The following is a 27,348-nucleotide window of genomic DNA, read 5'->3' on the forward strand; positions in this document are numbered from 1 at the left end:
AGCGAGATATATCTGTAAGGCTGAACTTGTTCTACCGGTTTGCGAATTTTAAATAATATTTAAAGTGACTTTTTAAAAATATTTTAAGGTATCCTTTTTACCAACGAGGGTTTATTTGATCTGTTACTGGCGTGACTGCGATCATTTTCCTTGTCGGATTTTGTACTCTTACCTAGGACAATCACAAATATTAAATAATCACAAACATAAATTTAAGATCATGCCCCGGCAGGATTCGAACCCGCGACTATCCCAACAGTAGGATGACCGTCCTGTCGCCTTTACCACTACACCAACCAAGTCGGTTAAAGTAACTTTTAAATATATTTATGTTTGAATACATAAATAAATTTGTATTTTTTGTTTTTTATAAAATAGATTTACCCGATATGACCTATTAAATTATAAAGGAAATCCTATATTTATGTCTATATTTATGTATGTTTTCTATAATTAAAATATTATATTTGAAAAAATAAAATACATAATCCACAACCATTTAACAACTACAGGCAGCGCAGACAACTGATTACAATATAAACGTACCGCTCCATTAAAAATCCTAAATCTGATTTCATGATGTCTTATTCAATTAACCGCAACACAAAGAGGGTTTGGGACACGCAGGAAGAGGGGAATGGATTATTGACACGCAAGAAAATTGTTTTATACAATCTTCGAACCCACAGGCCTGCTTTAAATTTGTACTCCGTATGTACGAAAATCTTGATTCATCTTTATTGACACACCAAGCACACAATAAACGTATCCTATAATTATAAAAGCTATTATTTACATGTAATGGTGAATAATTTCTTCATCTTTAGCCTATATTTTAACTTATATTCTCGTTAACGTTCCGTTCTACACGGTTGAAATTTTAAATACTATAATATATACTTTTGTTACTTCTTAAGCTTTGTTATTATTTTAAATCGTGCCAAGGTCGACTTGTACTTGTCTGGGTCACCAAGGAGAAATTTCCTTTTAACACTTCAAAACTGAAAGGTTAGTAACTTACAGTCGAATTTAGAGTAGGCCTTGGAGTAGCCATATGTCGGATGTTTTTGTATGATTCAAGAGAACATTTCATAAATGCTATATATGAAATATCTACAACCATATTAGTTAAAAAATGTTAAAGCCAGGTTTTATTGTATTTTTTTTTATTAAATTGGGTAGAAAACAACTGTACGATGATGTTTTATCATCAATTTATTGATGTTCCCCATATATATTAATCCACTGAAAAGCTGAATTCTTCCTACTTCGTGATAAAAAAGCGTACTATAGAAGCTCGCGTATTGTTCGATATTTTTTGCATATAAAAAATTATTTGCTTTATAAGCGATTACACTCACTATACAAATGGTACATATGTTGTGTATTAGTTACCTCAATTATGAAGTTATCTTTTGGGGTTATAAATTGAGAAAAAACACGGCTTTACTTGTGAGCCGCCACAACTATCTAGTGTACTGTTTAGGATATGCATTTTAAGAACGTTTACCATATTTTCACATCTTTGGTAACTCTTATAAAATATTTTTAACAAATGTATTGAATCGAGTTCAAAAGATAAATAAGGAACTCACTAAAAAGTTTCACGACTACCAACTGATCACTTTGAAGTCAGTTTTGTTCGTAATTTAATGTTGTATATATGTCATAAAATTATATTGTTATTTCTGTATTGTTTAGGCTCCGACATCCAACCGACATCAAATTGATCAGTAGTTAAAATAATATTGTAAATAGATAAATAGATTTAGGTAGGTATTAAACTAAATAGTGTCTATATAATAGAATATAAAATACGTGTAGTAGATAGGTTAAATAAGCTTTTTACTTATTTTATTTAGTTATTACAAGGATTATTATGTACATATTTATTTTTTAGTCGTTTTAGTCGGTTCATTTTTTTTTATTTAAGTCGGTTAATAAAAAATATTTAATTAATTTATATTTCTTATCTTAATTTCTAATCTGTCTGAAACATATTCACAATTCCACCATTTATCAATTACTTCCTCTGTATGTCTATTCGAGTCCATTCAAACCTAAGGTGTTATGGTTGACAATGCTTCTCGACCAGCAATATATTTGCAATTAATTATTAATAAATATTATGATCAACAAAATCTAATCGAATGCTATTGTAACTTTTACATTTTTCCATGAATTAAATATATTTAACAAAAATATATATATAATATCTTATATATTTATAAAATATTTTTAACAAAAGTATTGAACCGAGTTCAAAAGATAAATAAGGAACTCACTAAAAAGTCTCACGACTACCAACTAATCACTTTGAAGTCAGTTTTGTTCGTAATTTAATGTTGTATATATGTCATAAAATTATATTATTATTTCTGTATTGTTTAGGCTCCGACATCCAACCGACATCAGATCATAAAATAATATTGTAAATAGATAAATAGAGGTAGGTAAACTAAATAGTGTCTATATAATAGAATATAAAATACGTGTAGTAGATAGGTTAAATAAGCTTTTTACTTATTTTATTTAGTTATTACAAGGATTATTATGTACATATTTATTTTTTAGTCGTTTTAGTCGGTTCATTGATTTTTTTTTATTTAAGTCGGTTAATAAAAAATATAAATTTTCTGGAATATATTTTATAGCTTTTTTGAATCGGGTTCTTATTTCCTCAATGAACTCAACTAACTAAGCTGAAAGTTTAGTGAAAGGTAGTGAAAAAGAAGTTATAGGCCGCTTAAGAGGCCGGGCTAAAGGAATTCATAAAGAACATTATATTTTTTACGTTTTATTATTTTTATCACAACACTCAATCACTACAATGGGTGTCATATAAATTCCAAATAATGCAGCGTGTTGCTCCGGTCGTTCTACTTAGGACGTAGCACATAAAAAGGTTAGAGATATCAGTTAAGTTATCTGAAACTAGGAAAAATAACGAAAAAGTTAATAAATCAATTTAATGAAAGCAAAATTAACAATAAACTAGAAACAATATTTGTAAATTGGCATGAAAGCATATTTATTATTTCTTATTTCTTTCTTCTATTATCTCTTATAAATATAAAAGCTTCCAGGAATTTTTTTTCTAATTTAAAATTTAAATTCGCGCCAAAACGCAGTATCATATTATGTCATATTAGAGCTGTGAAGACATTAGGATAATTTATTTCGTATATTAATTATTAATTCTAAAGTGTATAAGTGGTATGTGGACCTATATAAAAGTAGATAAAACGGTCAACACTCAGACAATGTCGAAGCTCGCACAGAACTAAATAACGATTGCATTAATACGCTTAGAGTATTAAAAGATATCGATCTTTATCGACTATTCAATTTTTTTTAGTAATGCATCATGGATATTTGTGACGTCGAAATATTGCAATGTTGCCAAATTAACTCTGAGTTTTAGTTCAGTTTGGCATACAAAAAATTCTAATCTAAATAAAATAATTGAACAAAAGTATTATGAAATATAATTTATTTTAACATTATAGTAAATCTAATGCATATATTATCGAAAGACTTAAAACTATAGTTAAGACACAGCTATAATAGTTTGAAGGTTAGATTTGTTTTATTTACATTTAACTCTTTTCCACACCATCCATGAGGTAGAGTTCCTAGGCGCATTTTTTTATGTAGTGGTATTCCCCTGGAGGCCTAACCCACCAAATTAATAATTGTATATCTGAAAAACGTATTTTACTTTCATTCGTGAGCATATTTACTTTTATCATTTAGTTCTTTTTTCCTTCACTGATGTATTTACTTGTATATTTTATTTCTTCTTTCCTTCAACTGGTCTAATGTTTACTTAGTATTCATTTTATTTAATTTTGAACAATTACAATCACATCTGTGTACACCATTTTCTTCAGTAAAATTAATCACTGAATTCATTCAGTATTTCCTTAAGTTTCCTTCAGTCACTTTCACTTTTCCACTCATTGTCCAATTCAAACACTAATCTGTGATAATTCCACCATTTATCAATTACTTCCTCTGTATGTCTATTCGAGTCCATTCAAACCTAAGGTGTTATGGTTGACAATGCTTCTCGACCAGCAATATATTTGCAATTAATTATTAATAAATATTATGATCAACAAAATCTAATCGAATGCTATTGTAACTTTTACATTTTTCCATGAATTTTTGTTGTCTTTACACTTTTTCTGTTACCGTCTTGCCAAGAGTGCCACAATGAACCATTTTGAAATATATAAGATACACAAATTCAAATAGTTTATTTTCCTTGGTCTAATTTTATGCCTTTAAAAATTTAATTTTTTTTAAGGTAATGTCTGGAAGTTATATTAAACCTCTCCAAGGGTTATCTTTACACCATTTAAACCCTATGCCCTCTAAGAGTGTATGCGTCCTTAATTCTTTTATGTATACTTTTCAGACAGACAATTTTTTCTAAAATAATTTTATTAAATTATGTTTATATCGATAAAATAATTTTTGTACTTACTGTTCTTATATATTTCATATATTTGTTCTCTAATATAGCCAATATCAAGATGGTCAAGATTCGTCACCCACTTTGTACGTAGACGGGTTTTCTTAGGTGAACCTAACTTATTATTCTTCATTTAGTAAGCGATGTTATTCACAGTACTCACAGTAATATCTAGCCCGGCAGCAACCCGCTAAAAACATTTTCAATAAAATTGTAGGGACTACATTAGGATATTATTTAATATCATTAATAATTACCTCTCTAACGGAATTTACCAGCAAAAGGGGGTCTCCATTATCCCGTTCCTTTTCGAAATAACCTATTAAAGCCGCAATCAATTTGTGACCCTGAATATCTATTGTTTTCGGCATTTTAAACAAAGTAATATGATATATTACGCAGCGACATAAACTTATCAAAATAAAGGGCTAAAATAATGGTTGCCGGTTTATAACCTGTAGTAAATATAACAAATATTTTGAATAATTCAGCGTACATCTGACAACCAGACGGAAATCGGCTGTCATATGTATGAAAAATTCTTGAAAGCCATAGTGATAAGAGATTTTAACTCTTACCTATAGTAGTTTTTAGATTTACTATAATGTTAAAATAAATTATATTTCATAATATTTTTGTTCAATTATTTTATTTAGATTAGAATTTTGTTGTATGTTAATGCCAAACTGAACTAAAACTCAGAGTTAAGTCGGCAATATTGCAATATTTAGACGTCACAAATATCCATGATGCATTACTAAAAAAACTTTGAATAGGCTATATATAATATTTTTCCGAATATAGAAAATGAATCAAATACTATATTTTTTTAACAAAGTAATATAGTACTAAATAGGAAATTAATATATTTTAACAAATTCATTAATTTGTGATTGTTTATTGTTGAAATTATCTTAATTGTTACAATCAATTATTTAAGACTTAACACACCACGAATTACTAACTATTTTTTATGTTCTGCAAAAATTTTTGAAAAAAAATTTTGAACGATCTTATTTCCTTGCTTATCTTATGTACGTAATACTATGGAATATAATATTATGAAGCAAATTAGCTGAAGAAATCTAAATACTGATAAACAAAAAATTTAATTAACCGTGATTGATTCAAAATTTGTATTACAATTAGTTGCTTTAATAGCTATAACAAGAAAATTATATACAGAGCTAAATGTTAATTAAAATAGAACTATATTGTTTAATTTCTTTTTTTCTGCATTTTACAAACTAGGAATTATCTAGAGCGGACCTACTGATTAATTTGAGGTCTAGAAAGAATGGTTCTGACCTGAAGAAAGCCTGACCAGTGACCAACTTATAAACCATCCACAAGACAACTAGTCTTAGTATCAGTCCTTGACATATCATTCATTACCATTCCATGGTAAATTAAACAAAATCCACAACATAAATGTTCAGAAGTTGTTTTGTAATTTGTTTACAGTAGAGTAATTTCTAATTTTGATATCAATAATGTAACATTAAAACTATTATGTTATTGAAGGTGCAATATAGTACTGTCTGCAAGGTAACATAATCTGTACAAAATTAGTTGAACCTGTAAAATCTAAGTATTTTTATCAGAACCTATCAGTCTGAAAGTCAAAAGAATGATTAAACAGTAAGCTTATTAACCAGTACCAAAAGATGTCCAACAATTTTCAAACATGACGGCATATTTGGTATGCACAAGAGGAAAATCACGTCCCAATAAGGAGGTCTAATTGATAAATGCCGAGGATTTAACATATATTGTCACTTTGTTCATATATATAATTCCGATAGATGTTACTGTTTAATGAGTAATTTTATTTTAACATTTGATACCTTCCAAATAAATTCATAATTTTAATAATATGGGTGTGTAACTACAATTTACTAAATTATAGATGAACTGCCTTAACAGTATATAATGAAAGCTATAGAACAATTGTAATTGAAAATGTACATCAATATACAAAGGTCGTTATTAATTATATTTTACGTTTACGGTTAATTAGATCTGTACGTATAAACATATAATGCGTAATAACATTATCGAATTAACAGTTTGATAGTTACGATTAATCATGATTATTACTTCCTGTTATAATTTAAATAATTGAACTGCTTTATTGGCCTAAAAATTATATATAAAAGATTTACAACACATGATATTACAACATATATACAACACATGACATACATTTGTAACCAACTTCATGCTGAAGCCTCGCTAACTGGTTTCTGATTTTGTACCAAATAAATCGCATTTGCGGGAGTTTTTACATCAATTTAAAGAAAAAGGCGACTGAAGGACGGACTGTGTAAAGCTTATGGAAACCATGCTTCTCGATTTCAATATTTTTTCAACACCGAAGGCAAAGGGCATTATAGACACCCAAAAAAAATTGAAAACGAGGATTTCAATATATTACCCAACGAAGATCGGCGTAAAACGCCACAAGAACATCCAGAATTTTTGGGAATGACACAAGGAATATTTTTCAAATGGGTTGAAAAACATGGAAATGATCCAAAAGCTACTACATTTTGTACCATATTAATTGAAGCCACGATACATTGAAAGGCGTTTGATTTAGTTTGGTTTGGTCATGTGTGAAATGTTGATTTAACTTTTTGCGGCCTGGTGTGCTCATGGTGAAGCCACTGGAAAATAAATTTATTTCAAGGCGCCTGATGTTTTTGCCGGGAGGACACCTATTGCCTACACCGCCTATAGCCTACACCACCTGACGTGTACTGTAGTAGTACTGTCTCACCGCTACCCCCATTGGTTATCGCGTTTAGACGCTATTATAAATTTTAAAAGTTAGTATTTATAAGTGCTATAAACAGGTGGCTATAGGCGATTTGTTATAAAAAAATAAAAACGCACTTGCAGTTTTATATAACATGTAATTTTTGATGAAGATACCTAATTAGCAAAAAACTAAAGAGCCAAATTAAAATAAATAATTGAAATGTATTGCATCAACATCAACGGCAAGGCCAAATATTCATGAATCTAAGCTAAAGCTCTGTATTTGGTGTGGTATACTATGAGCCGATAAACCTTAATAAAACCATCTATAGGAATCGCTATCGACTACAAAAATACAATACAAATACGAGCAAAGATACAACAATGTTCGACGACATGTTGCAAAACTGGTGAAAACGTACTTGGAAACATTAAAATGAGTACCGCTGTATTCTCCAGATCTTACTCCTTCTGATTAATATTTGTTCCGACATATGAACCGTGATCTGACTGGACAGCGCTTCCCTTCTTATGAAGATACCAAAAAAAAGTCGATTCGTGGATAGCCTCAAAAGAATCAACTTTCTTCCGAAATGGCATCCATAAATTTCCTGAAAACTGGGAAGAAGTAACGGATACCGATGGAAAATACTTTGAATAAAATACATTGTAGCGATTTTTCATAATAAAGCCTTAATTAAAGAAAATCCTTTAAAATTTATTTATAGACTATTATAATTTCCAACTGGAATAATCAATCTGGACAAATTTTATTTCAAATAATATTTGACCATGTTTCAAGAATATTATTTATTAAAATATACTATAATATCACTTCACTATTTTATAATATATATAGGATAATAAGAAATAGCAGTAATATTTGCTTTTTATATCACCTTTTATGTTATATTCCAGTTTTACTATTAATAAAATAATTAAAAGATATAATTACACAACATTCTTTATTTCAGAAATCATCAGTCTAAGGTATTTAAATAAATTTTGCTGATTTATTAAGGTATATTTTTATCTAAATATATTGTTTTTTTTTTTGGTTTTTCATTGCAATATTACGAACGGCTTTATTTATTTTAAATAGATCATACAGACTAATTACAATACAAATATGTAATGGGTCCTTTTTAAATACACTTTAATTTATTATACACATTTATATATACATAGATTTAAATTTGTGTAGTAGGCTCGTCATATTTACGTAATTTTTATCTTGATGATCTAGATCTAAAATTATCGCTGAATAAATAACTAAATAAATAATAAATAATTACACAATAATAAAAGATAATGCAAAAAATAATTGTCGCCAATGAATAATATGTATAGAACACTTTTAATAAAAACGGAGTAATTTTCTTTACGACCAACTTCAATAATCTATCTATAAACAATATTTATCCAAATGTCTTCGCTGCAGAATAATTATTAACCCTTACCCGTCTGTGTTGTTCTCAATTTGTTCCGGGTTAACGGGCATACTTGTCGTTTTGCAGCTGGTCCTTCCTTCATGTACACATGTTGGCGCACTCACACAAAAAAAAACACGGTTCAGGGCACACGTAAAAATCGGTCGTGACTTTAAACCGACACAAATCTAAGTCCGGAGACGAGCTCTCCAAAGCATGGCTGGAGAGCTTCTGCAGTGTAGCGCTGATTGGTCGCCGGTCCTGCCGGGTCGAGCAAGCTGGCGCTCGATGATAGCTACGCCATACGGTCGACATTTCGGCGTGCCGTAAAAGGGGGCATAGCGGGGACGGGGGTGTTGTATAGATTCATTCATAAATTGCTGAACAGTGGGGAATTGGGGGCGAGCTTCGAAGCTGTCAATGTGCTTTCAAACAGTTTTCAGTTTTATAATTTATCGCAAAGTCATTAGCTAATTTTCATATGTGGATTACTTTGCCACGCCTCAGGGAGTAAAACAAAAACTAAGCCTGCTGATATCTAACACGAATATTATTTAGATTTGTATGTGATATAACGATGATAAACGTTCTCTGATATGCTTAAATCAATTAATTACTGTATTGTCTGTGATACCGTTTTTTCAGACTATGACTTTTTATGATTATACTTTATTTATTTATTATATAAACTTTTTTTTTTGCAGGAATTTTTACAATTCAACTAGTTCATGGAGTTCAAAAATAACATAAACTCATTGTTATACTAATTAATAATATATAAACAATTAATTCAATATCGTCTTGTGGAACCTTGTTTTTAAATTATATTCTTTTTCCTAATCAGAATTTATCCAGACTTGAATTAATTCTTAATGTGGACTCTGAACTACGATCTTCAGCTTTAAGTCTACTAATTGACCAGTGACCAATTTTGAGACTATCCCAGAATATATCCTGCCTTACCCAGACTGATTGTTGGCGTGACTGGGATGTTATATCTGGTTGTATTTTACCTATAGACATTTACAATTACTATAATGAACATAAAGTATATTACATTTAAGCCTTGCGGGATGTATACCTGCGATTATCGCAGTAGTAGGAGGAAGTCCAGTTGTCTTAACCACTGCGACTACCAAGCTGGCTGTTAAATTTTTATTTGTTTTCAAATCGAAATATCGGGTTAACCTAACCCTCTTATTTTGATTATGATAGTTGACTTAAATTCCAACTATAGTGATTAAAAGGTGTATAACTAATTTTTAATGAATTTTAAATTTAATGTATATTTGCAAAAATGAATATATATATTTTTGTATCACCATTAAAAAGTGTTGTATTTCATCAAACTTAGTATTATACATAGGGGATAGACAAAATTTATGAACACTGCCTCCGTGGAAATAGTGTGACATGTATGTATTCCTCAGTTTGCTTGCCAAGTTTTGTAGGTTACTTTTCAGTGTTTTTTTTTTGGTCTAAAACCAGGCGTTGGAATGCATGACGCATACCTAGTCGCGGAGAGTTGCCCTGGAGTGACAAGTTGGACCGGGTTATGTGGGACTGCCACTGGGCTTACCAATACACTAAACCAAAACCGTCTCACAGTTGACCCCTGTGGATCGCTACTGCATTAAATTTGGGGATATGGCACCCGCTGATCGGGTAGCCGTTATTGGGCACGAGGACCCGGCGATTCTATTGATTCGCGAACCTGAATTAACACACAACTGGATACTGTTGTATGGGGGCAAAAGTTATGACTGTAGCGACGGATGAGATCGTTTCAGCCTAAAAAAGGGGGGGAGCTTAGCGGTGACGCGGTGCTAAGCTCCCAGCATGTCGACCAGCTCGTGAACAAGCGCGTTTTCAGAAGAACTTGAGCTGAGTTGTTGTTTATGGAATGATTGAGATATGAAGTACTTAATTTCTGGAGTGTCAGTCTCCCTATGAATTTGATTATTTCTGACAAACCATGGAGCGTTTAATATTCTCCTGAGGAGCTCATTTTAGAAAACTTGAAGCCGTTTGACCTGGTTGGATGTAACAAACTTGAAGTAGACATTAGATCCGTAGAGGAGTACGGACCGAATTAACATCTTGTAAAATAAGCATTTGATGGAGATGGGTAGTCTGCTATACCTTTCAGTATATGGTAAGCTTTGTTCTGTGACGGTCAAAACAAGCGATCGGTGAAAAGTGTAGTTCCTAAATTATTAACGTTTCACGAGCGGCAGTATTCCCGATAATGCCAGCATACACAAAACATGGCAAAACATTGAGGGATAGGTGCAAAACCCAAAGTTAACTGACAGAGAGACTGATCAGACAACATCGACGTCAGAACTCAACACTCACTTGAGTAACACTGTTTTTACAAAAGCGGTGGGGCGGGAGCTTCGCAAACATTCATGGGAGGGCTGCTATTTCAAAACCCTTTTTGACGGAATCCAACACCAAGAAAGAAGTAATGCAACGATCATAAAACCTGGACATGGATTGGAAGAACATGGTATAGTCCCATGAATCGGCAAAGGGAAGTATCGCGGTATACAGCTTTTCCTCTCATTCACACCACTAGCCCGATTATTGCGAATGAATATCTCGACATCCTCAATAATGAAGTACTTAGAATGACTTATATATTGCTGTCAAACACTGTTATATTCCAAGATGATAATACTCACAGGTAAAAAAATCAGTCCTGCTTTGAGGAATATTATAATATTATTAAACATCTTCCCTGACTAGCACAATCTCCACATATCAACATCATTAAAGTAACTGGTGGATGTTTTGGTACAAGAATGAGAGAACATTCCGTTGGAAAATACAAACGAAACTCTATGAATCCATACTGCGAAGAAATCATATTATTTTACCTATCCTCTGTATATGCTTACTAAATTTCAAAATGTCAGCTTAAATGTTGCTAATAACTTCAAAGGAAATTTCTTAGTAATGAAGAAATTTAAAATGAAATATAACTAACAAATATCGTAAATTAACACGAGCGTGATTTTATTAGAATGTGATTTTTTTAAATGTCCGTATATTTGATTTGTCGAGCAATTGCCATATATCAGTAATAACGCAACTAATTTTGTCTTTCAAGTCATCAATCATCTTTGCCTTATTAGTGTAAACTACCTACTTTACATATTCAGACAGAAAGTGGGTCTAGCGATGTTAAACGTTATCACACGCTAAATCACATGTCAATATGTGGAATTTTCCCTTCAACAGTTCATTTGCGACACTTGAAAACCATAATTCCTTCACATTTGTAATTTACCCTAGGAGCTAAGAAGAATGTAGAGTGGTTCCTGTCGATTGTAACGTTTTTCATAATGTATGAAATAATATAGAAGTTATAATTATAATCTTTACAGCAACAATAACATTATTACACATATTGCAAGACATGTATGTAATGTGGAGAAGATTCTATCCTATATACTCCGAATTAATTGCTCTGACAGACGATTATAAGATAGACGTAAAGAGAGATAGGCTTCTCGATCAAAAGCATGCTCTTCGAAACATCTTAGCAGCTGTCAAAAAACCTTTCATCTGAAGCAGTGTTGCCAACTTATATTTCTATATTTCTCCTTTATTTCCTTTTATATTAGTTTAAAGGTATATTAAATTAAATTTGCGGTTATTATTAAAGGTGGTGTTTAATCTTCAAGATTATGAAATAATAGTGTTTGTAGTGAAATCATAAGTTTGAAAGATATAATGTAAACTTAAACCATTTGCTATAAATTATTCCAATTACTACCTAAAATAGCACCTCAATATATTATTGAAATTACTATGAATATCACGTTATAGGAAATAACTGTAGGTTGATTATCTTGTAAAATATAAAATAAAGGGAAAAAGGTGAAGTAGTTCCCTTTTGTAAGATATCAAACATGTAGAGGATATAAAATATTGGGCCTAGAACAATTTTCTGCGCTACGTGTGCACCTACATATTTTACTTCAAAGTATTCTTCGTATTTTTATTTTACTCCGAAGGTATAGGGTAGACAAGCTGTTCCTTTTTGATTTTATTTTTGAATGATCTCGATGTCAGTATGGAGGTATTCATACTGAAGGTTCATTTGATTATTTATGAAAAGCAATTTCAATTAAATAGATTCCAAGGCTGGTTTGGTTTGAAAGAAACTGGCACTTTAAAAGTAAACCATGATAAGAGAGCGAAAAAAGAAAAAAATCATACCAAAAACATCTCGGAAACGATTACGAAATATATTAAAGTTAGTATCGTTTCATTAGGATATTGTCATTCTTTTAAAGAAAATGCCACTTCTGACTATGGTTTATTTTTTTCAATTATCATATCTAATTTGTTACTGCTGTTGTAAACAATCATACTAGTCAGTATGATTAAACATAACGCTGTAGCATTTTAAATTTATTTCATACGGGTAGTATTAATTTAATTTATGTATAAATTATGAAAATGTATGGAATGTTGCAAGTTAACTTCTTCATTTTAGTGATATTATTTGAATTCCGTGTAAATAAAACTGACATGTCTTTTTTCTCTTTTCAAGGATTTGCTAATTTATGGGTATTTTTCACCAACAACATTAAAAGAGTTAATATTTCGTGAACACGAGGTGGGTTACGTAAGACTTCTTGTTTAAGACTTTTCATATATTTTAGTGAGTGGGCATTACAATTTTGCAAAACGCATCAGTTCTAGTTGTCTGTCTGTCGATGGCTTCGTTAAGTTTTAAAAGTTCACGTATCTATAAATTACAATTTAGCAACTAAGAAACAGTTCTCAATCTTTTTCAGTGTATCTATTTATGCTTTAAGAAAAATTATCGCACTTTTCCAAAAGGTAACATTACGAGAAAGTCAGTAGTATAGTCAAAGTTATTTTGTATATACGTCATCTAAATTTGTGACGTCAATACGTCGCAATGTTGCCGCATCAACTCTGAGTCTTAGTTCTGTTGGACTTTGATATACAACAAAATTTTAATCTAAATAAAATAATTTAATAAAAATGTTATCTAATATAAGTTATTTCAACTTTGTAGAACATCTAAAAACTATAGTTAATTATACAGCCACAATAGTTTATAGGTAGAGTTACAACCTCGTATCACTATTGCTTTCTAGAATTTTGCATACGCCTGACAACCGGATGACTTTGATAGGCTCATTCGTTTACGCATTCGAACTAATTAAACAGCATTGTGTCTCTTACACAATGGGAATAAAAATATTGTCTGATTCTGAAACTAATTTACAAATTGCGGCAGGAAATACATTAAATTTCTTGTACATACATCATATGTACAAAAAAACGTTCAATAAACTATAGTTACAATATAGTGTCGTATACTGTATATAATAACGTAGAACGTATAAGCAGGCTTGAAATTTAGTCAATGTATTTCATCGTTTTCTTTATTTCTGATATTTCCAAAAAGACTCATAACAAAATTATCAAACTACTCCGTAATAGGTTCACAATTTTGCACTCGAAAAGGCGTGTGATTCAATCATGTTGAAAACAATGTCGTTTAATGATGTTTGAATGATGTAAAGTGGGACAAATAAAGCATATTTAGCGCATTTCTTTGGGTCATTCTTTAACGTAACTCGAGAGTAACATATCTGTCTATGTCAATAATGTTAGCCAATAATGTTATCAATGCGGAAATAACAGCTTGGGAAGATTTACAGCGATTGATTTAGGTCAGAAGTAATGACTAGCGTAGCAATCTATCGTTAAATATAAAAAACTAGGGAGCTGTGAAAAATTTATAGAATGACGGTATTTCTTCGTGAAAATTCTGATAACATTAAAAACTCTTCAAATATACGAGTATATTTTATAATAGAAGTTGTGAATATCTTGCAATTCAATTATTACAAGAGTAGTAAAAAATCTGTTTGGAAGCACATATTGTATTAAATGACATTTGTGGAATTTAAATAATATAAGAAATAGAAAGAACTATGTGATATTTTCTGTATTGGTATAAACGATTGTTCGCTGGGAAGATTATGTTTCTTTAATTTCAAAATATTTTGCCAATTCTTGTGTATGCCTTCGAGACTTCGATACAGTTTAACATATTTAAACTTGAAATGTATTAAGTTCAACGTAGGGCAAAAGTCCCGCTACCATTTTGATTGCCTATGACTACTCAGTGAAAAGTTTAGTTTTCATAAAAAGTTTATTTAGTCTTTACATTCTTTTCTCGTTATAATTGAAAAATTATATCGGCTAAATGGTGACCGCGATTCGCTATGCAAGTTTCGGCTCTTTTTAAGGTATTTGTCATGACATCCTGCAACATCTGAGGATGAATTTCTTCAATTTCGTGACGAATATTGTCTTAAGGATGTTGAATCGTTTAATGTTAATTCGCATAAACTTTTGATTTTAAAAACCCCATAAGAAAAAGTCTGGTGCTGTTAAATCCAGAGATCTGTGTTCGTTCATTCGAAAAACGTCATTCAATAATTGAATTGTTGAACGAGCTGTGTGTGCTGTGGACCCATCTTGCTGAAACCGCATGTCCTCTAATCCTTGCTCTTTAATCTCAATCTTGCTTGTTCAGCAGTAACAGCAACAGCAACACCTTGGTCATTTTTAAACAAATAGGAACCAATGATGTTTCCAGCACGAATACCACACCAAGTTGTTTTTAGTGGATGCAATAATGTTTCATGAATTAATTGAGGATTCTGTGTTCCAGAAAAACAACTGTTCAGTTTATTTACGTGACCACTGAGAAGGGAATGGGCTTTATCGCTCATCATAAATTTAGACCAAAAATCTTCAGTTTTACCAGACAGTCTTAGGGTTGCATTATTGTACTCAACTCACTGATCAGGATCTCTCAGTAGCTATTTTTGGATTAATTAAATTTTTACAGGAACATTTTCAAATCAGTTTTCAAAATTCTCCTTAAACTGCAGAAATATGTACCTGGGAACCTCGTCTCCGAAATGATGTTTCTGGTGACTCTTCTCACATTTTCAGCGTTACGAGACGTCCGTTATCTTCCAGAAGGAGGCTTGTTTGCTGTCTTACCGTACTATCGAAAATTCGCATATGAACGATAAATTTTGGTTTTGAGAGGCACTGGACTGGGATGGCATTGGATTAGGATATTTTTGACTTAATTTCCGCTGAGTGGCAATAATGGAACGATTATTTTCAATAAATATTATCACTATTTCTGCTCATTCTTGTAGCGTATATTTATCGATAATGAAATTTGGACATCTACAGGACACAATGGTTTAAAACTAAACGAAAACTTATTAAATGATGTTTGTTTTGGTGAATGAGAAATGTTGCTAGCACTTCAAAGGAAAATTTGATATGTATTTTCATGTTAAATCTTGTAGAAATGTAATTTTTTCGTTAATGTTAAATAAATGGGATATTATTTATATATATAATATTTAAAATCTTAAAGAATAAACATTTCAGTATATACCAATTTAAAATTATATTATTGGCCTAATAAAATATTTGTGGTTCTAAAAGATTTTGTTACAATATAGGATATGTGGGAGATTTCCTATTCATTATTATTTATTCTATGACACATACTCAAAGAGTTTTTAAATTGCATATTTAACATATCCTAAAGGATAATTTAAAAATATATAAAATAACGTAGTTTGCAGAAAATAAAAGGAAACTCAATATTTAGGTATATTTATTCATATAAAAGTCGATACAATAAGAAACTGCACCATCTAACATCTATAGGATACTATATTCTAAAATCTAATATTTTCCATTACAATTTTCCATGCATTTCATATAACTGTACATGTTCAAACTGTTCAATAATTATATTTAACCGTTAAGTAGAAATGACACAAATTCACTAAACGTTTAGTTCCGAATGCTTTTCTTCGAGAAAAAAGCGTTCAAACTAAAATTAAATTTTTCTGTGGTGGCATCTGAACATTGACACTTTGGAATTCATCTTCGAATGAGACCTGAAACAATTAATCGTATTAGCTGTGAGGATTGTTTAAAGTTAACGTATCAGCGAAAACATTGAATTTGAGTTTTGTATTTAATTTTAATCTTTTCAACCAGGCTAAATTAAATGGCAATAATCAATGCAGCAAGCAAAAATTAAAAATTATCGGCCCGTAACACTTAAATAATATTTTGGTCCAGCGGAAGAAATTAATTACCACTATTAGATTAGATTTTACTGTTCGACAAAAATAGTTTTGTTGTGTTTTAATAACCTAGTGCGCCCAGATTAAAATTTCCTTTGTTATATGAAAAGTGATTTTTAACCATTGGCATTATATCTTATAAAATATGTTTTATTTAAAGTCATCTTAATACATTAACCTAAAAAGAAATTATTTTATGTAGCTTTTAGGTTACATATCACTGCACAAGAAGGGGACAGGAATAGTGAAAAAGTATTTGTTTGTCATATATTTTGGAGTATTGTTTTTTCCAATTAGTGCTTTCCTGGACTGGACCTACTGCTTAACGTGGGTTCCGAACCACAGCCCTGCACATTAAGCTTACCGACTGACGAGAGTAGCATAATTAGCTATGCTTTTCCTGGTCAATATAGTTTATATATAGTTTTATAAATATTTTATATTTATATACCCTTTACATTTATATACGTTTTATACCCTTGGCTACGGGCTGTTACAATTACATTAATTACAAACATAAGTTTCCCAATGCCAATTCTCGACTATTGCATTAGCAGGAGGACCATATTGTCGCCGCCTTGACCAATGCAGCTAGTGAGCTAGCTGAACAAATTTGAACGGTGCTTTTCTAGAAACAAACTGTCTAAAAGGTCTGGAAACTTCCCAGAAAATTGAAGGGTTAGCAGACAACAACACCAGAGAATATCAACAATATTCGTTGTTAAATTAATTACAATCCTGACATATCTATGGAAAAATTGTACGTAATATTACATGGTATGGATATGATGGTATGCTAATTGTAATAAATGTCATCTACGAATCATTTGCCATTGTGTTCTTGCTCGAGTTTACTATAAGATCACTCACGTCTCTGTTATCAATAACGAAACTGTTCCAAAAAAACTACTTAGTCCCCAATTTAGTAGATTTTCTTTACTAAAGAACTCCACAAAAGAAGGGACCTAAAAACCTATTGCCATATTTAAACGTTTAGTAATGGTTTGTATCTAAAATGACTTTATTGAAAAAAAACTACTTGATTTTATCAAATATTAAGAAAATCATCAATATTAACACCGGCAAATCAACTGCCAAACCCTTCTACCAAAGAAACTATCACCAATAATGTAATTAAGTGCTTTAAGATTTTAGAGTAATTATGTTGGACCGCCAAACTCTCCATATCTCAATCCGGTTGACTACTCGGTGTGGTGTACCATGGAGTCCTCGAAAAATAATACACTACTGAGATGAAATCAGATAATCTACTGAATTAAAGATGAATTAATAAATGTCGTCCCTTATTATATTTTTTATAAAACATTTAAATATAGTCTATACAATAAAACAGCCAATGCGCGTCGTCACATGACGTCAGCACGTCGCAATGTTCTCACATCAACTTTAAGTTTTTCATTTGCCGGCTTATAATTCTCTAATTCTAGAAGAAATTTGCACACATTTGGCAACAGGGTTGACCAGTACCAACACAAATGAAATTTTATAAACTGATTCTGTTGTGACGTATCAGAGAGAAACCTGTCTTTTTTGACCAGTAAAGTAGTAAAATAAGAAGAAAAAATCCGCTCCGAGTTTAAAAGAAATTTTACATTTTTAGAAACTGCAGTTGCCAGTACATTCGATTTCTTCAATGACATGCATTGGCTGTTTTAATGGATGGATTATAAATTTAAAATATTTTGAAAAAGTACTCAAACTGTAATATTTCAATATATAAAGCAAATATTATATATTATATTTTCATGATATTTCTGTCGTTAAATATTGGTTTGCAACCTTTTAGTTATGCTACTTTTGAGGTTCTCAAAATAGTTAAATAAACGCGTCTTGGTTAAGCGTTGTTTCTTAATATCTATTCAATATAGTACATTAATAAATTGATATATTCTGTTCGGTATTGATTTTTTATTAGGCAAAGCGGTAAAAATCTGTCTAAACAAGGGATCGGCTTGATAAATATTATGGTGAATCTGGCTTAGGAAAATCAGCATGGCGTATGAAAATCCATTATATTAAATGGACTGAATTTTTAGTTGAAATGATTACTTCGAAAAATGGGTCACAAATCCGTAAATATATCTTAATTAAAAATAATTTTCATGAAATAACACACATCATAAATATAGGATATGAATACTTAAGCAGCAATTAACTAAGTTGGCTCATACACAGTTCAAAAATGTAGAGGTCAGTCAGAAAATATCTTCATATTTTATTATTATTATTAGATGCTTGCCTTTATTCTGGTAATTTTTCACTTTTTTACTAAAGATAGCTCTTAACATAGTAGATGGCTCTTATCAAAAAATGTGTACAATGTATATTAATAAAAATATTTTCTATAGCTTTTTTCCACTTTTCTGCGGACACGGCGATACCGTGTCCATTGAACGATGTGGATTGTTGGCAATCAAGTGAAGCTGAATAAGTGGTAATCAGAAGACGTTATATCTGGTCAATACGCTGTTTGCGGTGGCAACTTGTACGTTGTCATGTAAAAGGATGACCTTACATTTGTTACTTGCTATTGCTAGTCTTTTCTGTAACTATATTTTGCGGAGCATAATAGGCAACACCTTGCTAGTCCCACCATATGCAGAGCAATGTTTTATGGCCATGATGGCTTCGGAGTAATGTAGATGACTCTTCTGAATAAACCTCCGACTTTTTGCCCTTGATATTGCTATAGCACATCCACTTTCCATCACCTTTTCTTTTTTGTGTGGCAAGCAATGAAACCGCGATGTTGAAATAACAAGAAATTCACTCAATTCGGTGGTAGCTATTTTCCCTCCTTTAGGATCTTTCGGATACCCTATACAAGTATGGAAACAGTTGATTCAGTTGCTGAATTGTCTGAATATTCTTTGGGAGTTTGAGTTGTGTTTTTCCAATGAGTCCAGCAATTCATTTCCTATCATCTTTTTTAGTCGTACTTTCTTAATAACATTAAAATCGCCAGTTTTAAGTTGTTGAAAGGAAAACCAAAAATTGAAAGACTTGGTAATAGATTTCTTTACCAGATGTATCAAAAAGTATTTATTTATTCAAAATATCGCCCATTTGATTCTATACATCTTGCCTATCTTTCAGGCAATTTATGGATGCCATCCCAAAAAAACTATTTGTCCTTTGAGCAAAACCATTCATCTAGCCATTTTCTAACTTTTTCGAAAGTGGTGAAGGGAAACTGCGAAACTGCCTGCGAAACATTGATGCGAAAAGTTAATAGTCGGATGAGGCAAGATCTGGAGAGTATGGCGGGCACTCTAATACTTCTCATCCAAGTGCTTTCAACCCTCCCTTGGCCTATTTGGCTTTATGAGACCGTACGTTATCCGCCGTAAAATTACTTTGCCGTTTCTTCGGACCCATTCTGGATTTTTTTCGATCAATGCATTCAAATTGATCATTTGTTGTCGGTACCAATCACTATTAACTAACACCAGGACACTCTAGTCCCACCAAATACAGAGCATTGTTTTGCGACCAAAACTATTTCGGAGGCCTTGGATTTTCATCGGTCGCTAATCGTTTCTTGGGCCATATTTAATATTTCAGCCAATATTTTTTGAGTGTGGGTTAGATTTTCTTTCAATAACACTTGCAGTTTCGAAACTTCAAACTATTTCGGTCGACCAAAACGTTCTTTGTCTTGGACATCGAAATCTCCTCTTTTGAATTTTAGAAACCATGCCTTACATGTTTTTAAAGTTAGTGCATGTTCACCGTAAGTTTCTACCAGCAAACGATGATTTTCAGCGGTTTTTTTTTTCATTTGATTAAATAACAACAGCAATACGTACTGCAAATGCACGTTTTCAGTCACTAAACTTGACATTTGCAAAGAGGTATAAATCTATGATGGTGTAACTTTCGCAAAATATAATATACGTTTAAAGCTTGTCGGTAGAATAAAATAACATATGTGTCAAATCATAACATTGCATATATAAGCCTGAGACATCTGTTAGACAAACAAGTAATGACTTTCCGGTGCACCTGGTAAATAAAATAACAACAATAATTCTAACTAGAAAACTTATGAAAATTAAACTTTTAGTCGTTTATCCTGTAGAGTGGATCCGTGTTAGTGGATAATACAATTTTAATACAGAGTAATCAAAAATATGCACTTACTAGGTTTAAACAACTAATTTAATTAAGCGGTAGTTCGACACTCGAAAGAATAGGACTGGCATAAAAAATTAGCGCTAGCAAGGCCGCTAAGGAGTTATACGCATCAACGAAACCATTCAGCAAGAAATTTCTTACGCGCGATTCGAAGAATTCCTCCGCTGTAGGTGAGTCTAGATTCACAATTCCCAAACTCGATCGATATAGCAAATCGATATGAAATCGCTTTCCTATAAGATTCTATTTGGTTGGGAATTGCATTATTTGTAATTCAAATTGAAATTTGGAAAAGAAAGGCGAATATATCCGAACGAATATCTAAATTTAAGCTCAGCAGTGTAGTTTTTATAGTGACATAAAGTCAATTGAAAAGTCCCCGGCCTACCATAGTAAAATACATTTTTTTGGCAAAATTATTTTTTTATTCAACATAATTCCCGTCCGATTATAGCGACCCTCCAACTTTTCAATACCATTTTTGTAGTGCGAATTGTCCTTTTCTTCAAAATAGGCCTTTTTTGCCATCGTTTTCACTGACTTATGACACGGTGCATTCTCTTGGTGAAGCAGCACTTTCTTTTCCTTTAAATGCGGCCGTTTTCGGCGATTTCGTCCTTCAAATAACGCTATGTAATAGTCGCTGTTGATGGTCCTTCCTTTTTCAAAGTAGTCAATGAAAATTATTCCATGTGCATCCCAAAATACAGACGCCATAACCTTACAAGCTGACTGTTGCGTTTTCCCACGCTTTGGAGCGGGTTCATCGTGTGCAGTTCACTCGGATGACTGTCGATTGGACTTCGGAGTGAAATGATGGAGCCATGTTTCATCCATTGTCACATGTGGATGCAAAAACTCGGGTTTATTAGGCTTGGTCATCTTCAAACATTGATCCGAATCATCAGCTCGTCGTTGTTTTTGGCCAAAAGTAAGTTGGCGCGGCACCCACTTTGCACAGAGCTTTCCCAAATATTCGTAAATGATATGATGTAGATACACATTCAGTTGATAACTTTAGAGTATTTGCTATTTCATTCAATTTCAACTTACGGTCATTCAAAATCAATTTGTGGATTTTTTAAATGTGTTCGTCGGTAACAACTTTTTTGGACGTCCACTGCGTTCACCGTCTTCGGTGCTCATTTCAACACGTCTAAACCTAGCATACCAATCCTTGATGGTTGATTTTCCTGGGGCAGTGTACGGAAACTCGGCATCAAGCCAAGTTTTTGCTTCAACTGTATTTTGTCCCTTCAAAAAGCAATATTTTATCAACACGCGAAATTCCTTTTTATCCATTTTTTTCACAATGACAAAAGTTGCTTCACTCAAAATGCTATAATTCACAACTAATCATCTGACAGCTGTCAAATTTATAAACGCATCTTTTGAGGGTTAGGGCTAACTAACAACATATGGATTTAATTCTAGTAACATCATTTATATGTCAGGCCGGGCACTTTTCAATTGACCTGTTATCGTCTAATAATCCTATACTGCAGCTTTGACCAGCAGGTGATTATTCAGTGAATGTGAGTTAAGCCGGAAACTTTTCTATCGATATGTACTTACCCATTGTCCATTGTTGGAAACATTTCGTGTCATACACAATTCATCAAATTCCCAGTCATCATCCTCCTCGATTCCCTCGCTGTCGAAATCAATCAGTTTCTCTTCGGTCGCAGCTGCTATGTCATTCTTGATCTCATTCACGACATTCGTTTCGGCTTCTAAGGGCTTGATGGGTTCCACTGTAGGACTCTTATGGAATTGGGGCATATCCCTCCAGGCTTCGTAAGCTGCTGTGAATATTTTCCCAACAGCCAGGGTGACAGTTTCCGCCATTTTCCTCTTGGAGCAGAAGAAGGCGTGACATTCCGTGGTATTGTTCTGGTTAGCGGCGATAAACGAAAAGACCTGCCTATGGGTTGAGTCTGACGCACAGTTAGATATCCTAAAACATTATTGTTAGAATAAAAAGTAGGAACATAATGTATATAAAAATGAGCATGTCTAATTAGTTTTGGATATTAAAATTTATGACGATATTAAAACCAATGACTTGTATTATATTAATTAAATAGTCGTAAAGAAAATAACAGGGTTAGGGAGAAGCATAACAGATCAAATGGCGGAACGTGTGGTAGTCACGCAAGAAAGTTGCCTTACAAACTCATTTAACACGATCTCTTTTTTTTTTAGCCGGTTGAAATTAAACATGGGCCGACAAGAAATGATATTATATTTATGTAAACCCATATGTTAGAAACAGTAAGTTTTTTTTACTTATCGGTATTGAATTTAGACTAAATGTATTTTACAATTTTTCTTTTTTTAAAAATAAGATTAAACTAAGAATGTTTTTCTGTAAATATTATTATTTTAAAGGATCATAAAATATATATCGTTTGCAACAATTAAAGCATTTAAATATTATGTAGGAGAAACTACATCTTCATAAGCTATTCTTTTCATTATATGTATATATAAAAGGGTTTTGCCGATATTAGAATTTACATTTTCACAAAGAAATCGTAACTTCATTCCGTTAAAATAAAATAGTATAAAATAATGACTCTATAGTTCTTATCCGAATATAGGTCACATCAATAGAAATCGAACGGGACAATATCTGGTAAATAAGAGGAGTGGGCTAGGACACTCTATTTATACGTTTTCAAATAGGCTGTATTAATAGGCTGCTGTTACGATAGTCACGGGTTGGAAACCTGTTGGGGCATAATTACTGGGGCAAATTTATATTTGTGATTGTTTTTAGGCAAGAATGCAAAATCCATCAAGGGAATTCATTCCGGTCTCGCCAGTAACCAGGCTGGATAAGACTGGATGTCTTCTGGGATAATCTCTAAGTTGATCAGCCGGCTTGGTGGCGCAATGGTAAAGGCGACAGGACGGTCCTCCTACTGTTACGATAGTTGCGAGTTCGAGTTCTGCTGGGACATGGTCGTAAAACTCATGTTTGTGATTGTTTAATATTTGTGATTGTTTAATATTTGTCATTGTCCTAGGTCCCAGTGCCAGTCACGCCAGTTACCAGGCTGGGTAAGACTGGATGTCTTATGGGATAATACCTAAGTTGATCAGCCGCCTTGGCGGCGCAATGGTAAAGGCGACAGGATGGTCCTCCTACTGTTGCGATAGTTATGAGTTGGAATCCTGATGGGGTATGGTCGTAAAACTCATGTTTGTGATTGTTCTAGGCAGAAGTGTAACATCCGACAAGGGAAATGATCCTAGTCACGCCAGTAACCAGGCTGGGTAAGACCGGATGTCTTCTGGGATGGTTTCAAAAGTTGGTTACTCGTCAGTCGATAGGCTTAATGCCGTGTATCGTGATTCGGAGCCCACGTTACTGGTAAAAAAATGTGATAATAAATTGGGGAAGGCACTTGAACAGAACTTTGTTGAGTACAAAATGCACTTTGAGTATGTTTTGGAATTTTTTACTCCTTTTATAGAAAATTTTAAAGGATAGTAATTTTTATGGAAACTGAAATAAAATAATGATAATATAAATAATAGTTCTTGATGATTGATGGGGACCCGTGATATATCCAAGAGGTATAAATCAGGGCCATCATGGAGTCCATGAACCATGAAAAAGTGTCGAAATCATTAAGAAAAACAAATTTTATTATCACATCATCGTGTTGTTCTTTCCTAGAATCTTTGCAATACATTTTGTTAAATGCATATAATATTCTTGACTAATTATATCGGATTCACATTGAAATTAAGTTAAAAATAATTAAGAATAAATTGATGGTTACAGTTATTTTGCAGTTTTATACATGAATTTTAGCCATGAATAGGGGTATTCGAATAAAAACTATTCGAGTTGTAAATAATTGACTATCAAGGTCCAGAGGATTTGCAAGTCTTAAAAGATATTTTATAAGAGAGGTTTATAATAGTGATATCGCTTAGAAATAAATCTTTTTTCTATTAAATCGTTTATTCAGTACTTATAGAGGATTGAATAATGAATATGACTTCCAATTTATTCGAATGCCATATAATAAAAATAGTTCACCTATGAAATCATTGAGGAAGAAGTAAAACCAGTTTTTACAGATGTAATACTTTTTTTAAACTAAATGAAATTAGTATTGAACAGAAGTAAATATTTTTTAAATATAATGTAAATTTCTAAAACTTATCTGAATTCAAACAGTACAATAATATTTTGCAGAGGAAACATATTCATTGTTGGAAGATGGGTGATTAATATGGATAAATACAGTAGAAGATTTACCTATATATGGACACTTTAAACATATCATTCCCTTGAAGATCTGTGACAGCTATTCCTTCAGTGGATATTGCTAGGTTTACCCGTTGCAATTTTTTCTGTTGTTTTCTAGATGCTTTCGCCGTCTTAATTATATTCTTTACGGCCTCAGAACTGACATTCTTGTTATCCGTTGTTGATTTATCTACTACAGTACTACCTAAAAATAAATAATAACATAATAAGTTAAACTAGTTTTCAGTTTATGTATGGTTAAGTACTAAATCATTTTTGAGTTTTATTATATTTCAGAGAATATTCGAGCTCAGTTTTTTTCAGTACATTAATGGGTATATTTTGTTTATTTAAGTATATTAAAACCATTAAATAACCACAGATAGTTAATAAGAAAATAGTTGGTAAAAGCCAATTTTAATAGAGTATTTGTATGCATTAAATAATATAACTGCTATTAAAATGTAACATAAAATGTAAGGGTGAAGAAAAAATTTTAGTTTTTCCTAATAGATGGCTTCAAGTCACAAACCCACAATATGCTTATTCCACAGACTAACTGACCATAGGATATTCTAACATATATATAGAGATAACACACATAGTTGGAATGTATATAATTCTTTTAATGAGCCAAAATTATTGAGCTTTGAAAATGCTCTAGAAGATCATTCTCCTCATAAAATTTTTGCTACTTTACTTCACAAACGGGAAAAGGGGGAAAACGGGTGTTTATGGTGATGGAAGCTTAAGGGAATGCTAGTATCCGAATTAGATTGCTGTTTTCATTTCGGAAAATTCGATGTTAGAGAAGAACCTCGGCCTCGTTGAAAAGTAAATGAATTTCTTAGAATTACAAATTCTGAAATTAGAATTGAAACTTATTGGCTTCTTCTCGTGAATATTTTTGAAGAGGATCAATTTAAAAAATTACCAAAATTTATGTGCTATTAATATTTTAAGCCTTGACAATATTAAGTGTTGTTAGGCCCCATCCGACGTTTTCAGTTGTGGCAACCTTGAGGCATGTCGAATTTTACATCGTGGAATAACGATCTACAAAATACCCAGAAATATAATCCCAGATGTTGAACACGGGCGGGGTGCCAGCAGCGCTAACTAGAACCCGATAACGAATAGCTGACAACCCCGAGATGTTTATCTGGGATGTTATTGAAGGGCATTTCCAATCATTCAGTACTCGACCATCGTTTGGTTTAGACGTGCCACCATCGACTGTCCAAGCCTCGTCACCAGGTAACACCGCTGCCATCCATTTTATCATTTGTATTTCTATATTTTTATATTACTTCAATAAATAACGGTCACATAATGTAAACACCACTGTTTCATTTCGTTTTACCTCCATTCACCGAGCCACATCATTTACCCTAAACAGTCATAAATTTGACGTTTAAACTAAACTTTCGATGTGGATTATAAAGACAGGAGTGCATCGATCAACTTATTTCAACTTTTGGCGAAGCCCCATCCTTTACCACTGCGAAGCGTTGGTATAATGAATTTAATCGTACCCGCAGTCTCTAAGCTCAGAACCAGAAAACTTTTTCAAGAGCGTCATGAAATTTACTATTATATTCAATCACCCTTGGCCATTAGTACAACGAGCATCAATACGATATTGCATAAATACTTAGCTGCAAAATGTTTCACGTTAGATTCCACATAATTTGACAGAACGAACAGAAATATGCTAATGTCAATTGGTGCAAACAAATGATGAAGATATACAATCGCCGTGTATAAGCAGTTGTCTATAATATGTACATAGGTGACGAAGCTTGGATATATGCGTATAAGTCTCAAACAAAACTTGGTGTCTGAATCTTCCAAGACGAGCCAAGAATAGCTGGACACGTGGCACCCATGCGGTTAGGGCAACGCAAAACGGTGAATTCTAGATAGTATAGAAATATTTGTTTGCCAGTGCTTTGTGAATTTCGAAGAAAGAATTGGCAACGAATATATTTGACAGATCCAATGGTCGAATTGGTGGGTCAACCTCCGTACGGCCCTGATTTGGCACCAATTGAA

At 32.3% G+C, this 27,348-nt stretch overlaps 2 protein-coding genes across 3 annotated transcripts in view; both read right to left on the bottom strand.

Moving 5' to 3' along the window:
- Positions 1-8,844, bottom strand: part of beta4GalNAcTA (beta1,4-N-acetylgalactosaminyltransferase A) — a 46,238-nt gene extending 37,394 nt beyond the window's left edge. For both annotated transcript variants that reach the window (XM_076404987.1, XM_076404977.1), the window contains exon 1: positions 8,704-8,844. The gene's annotated coding sequence lies outside the window, so the exon portion shown is untranslated. The remainder of the gene's footprint in view (positions 1-8,703) is intronic.
- A 7,523-nt stretch (positions 8,845-16,367) lies between these two features.
- LOC143196992 (low density lipoprotein receptor adapter protein 1) overlaps positions 16,368-27,348 on the bottom strand; it is a 40,922-nt gene continuing 29,941 nt past the window's right edge. The window contains exons 3-5 of the mRNA XM_076405010.1: positions 25,303-25,498; positions 22,599-22,980; positions 16,368-16,673 (exon numbers count right to left, since the gene is read on the bottom strand). Coding sequence (XP_076261125.1) covers positions 16,602-16,673; positions 22,599-22,980; positions 25,303-25,498 — 650 coding nt within the window. The 3' untranslated portion in view covers positions 16,368-16,601. The remainder of the gene's footprint in view (positions 16,674-22,598; positions 22,981-25,302; positions 25,499-27,348) is intronic.

The sequence above is a fragment of the Rhynchophorus ferrugineus genome, unplaced genomic scaffold, assembly GCF_030347505.1.
Source record: "Rhynchophorus ferrugineus isolate W39M unplaced genomic scaffold, kcgeb_rfMv2 rfM1, whole genome shotgun sequence".
NCBI classification, from domain to species: Eukaryota; Metazoa; Arthropoda; class Insecta; order Coleoptera; family Curculionidae; genus Rhynchophorus; species Rhynchophorus ferrugineus.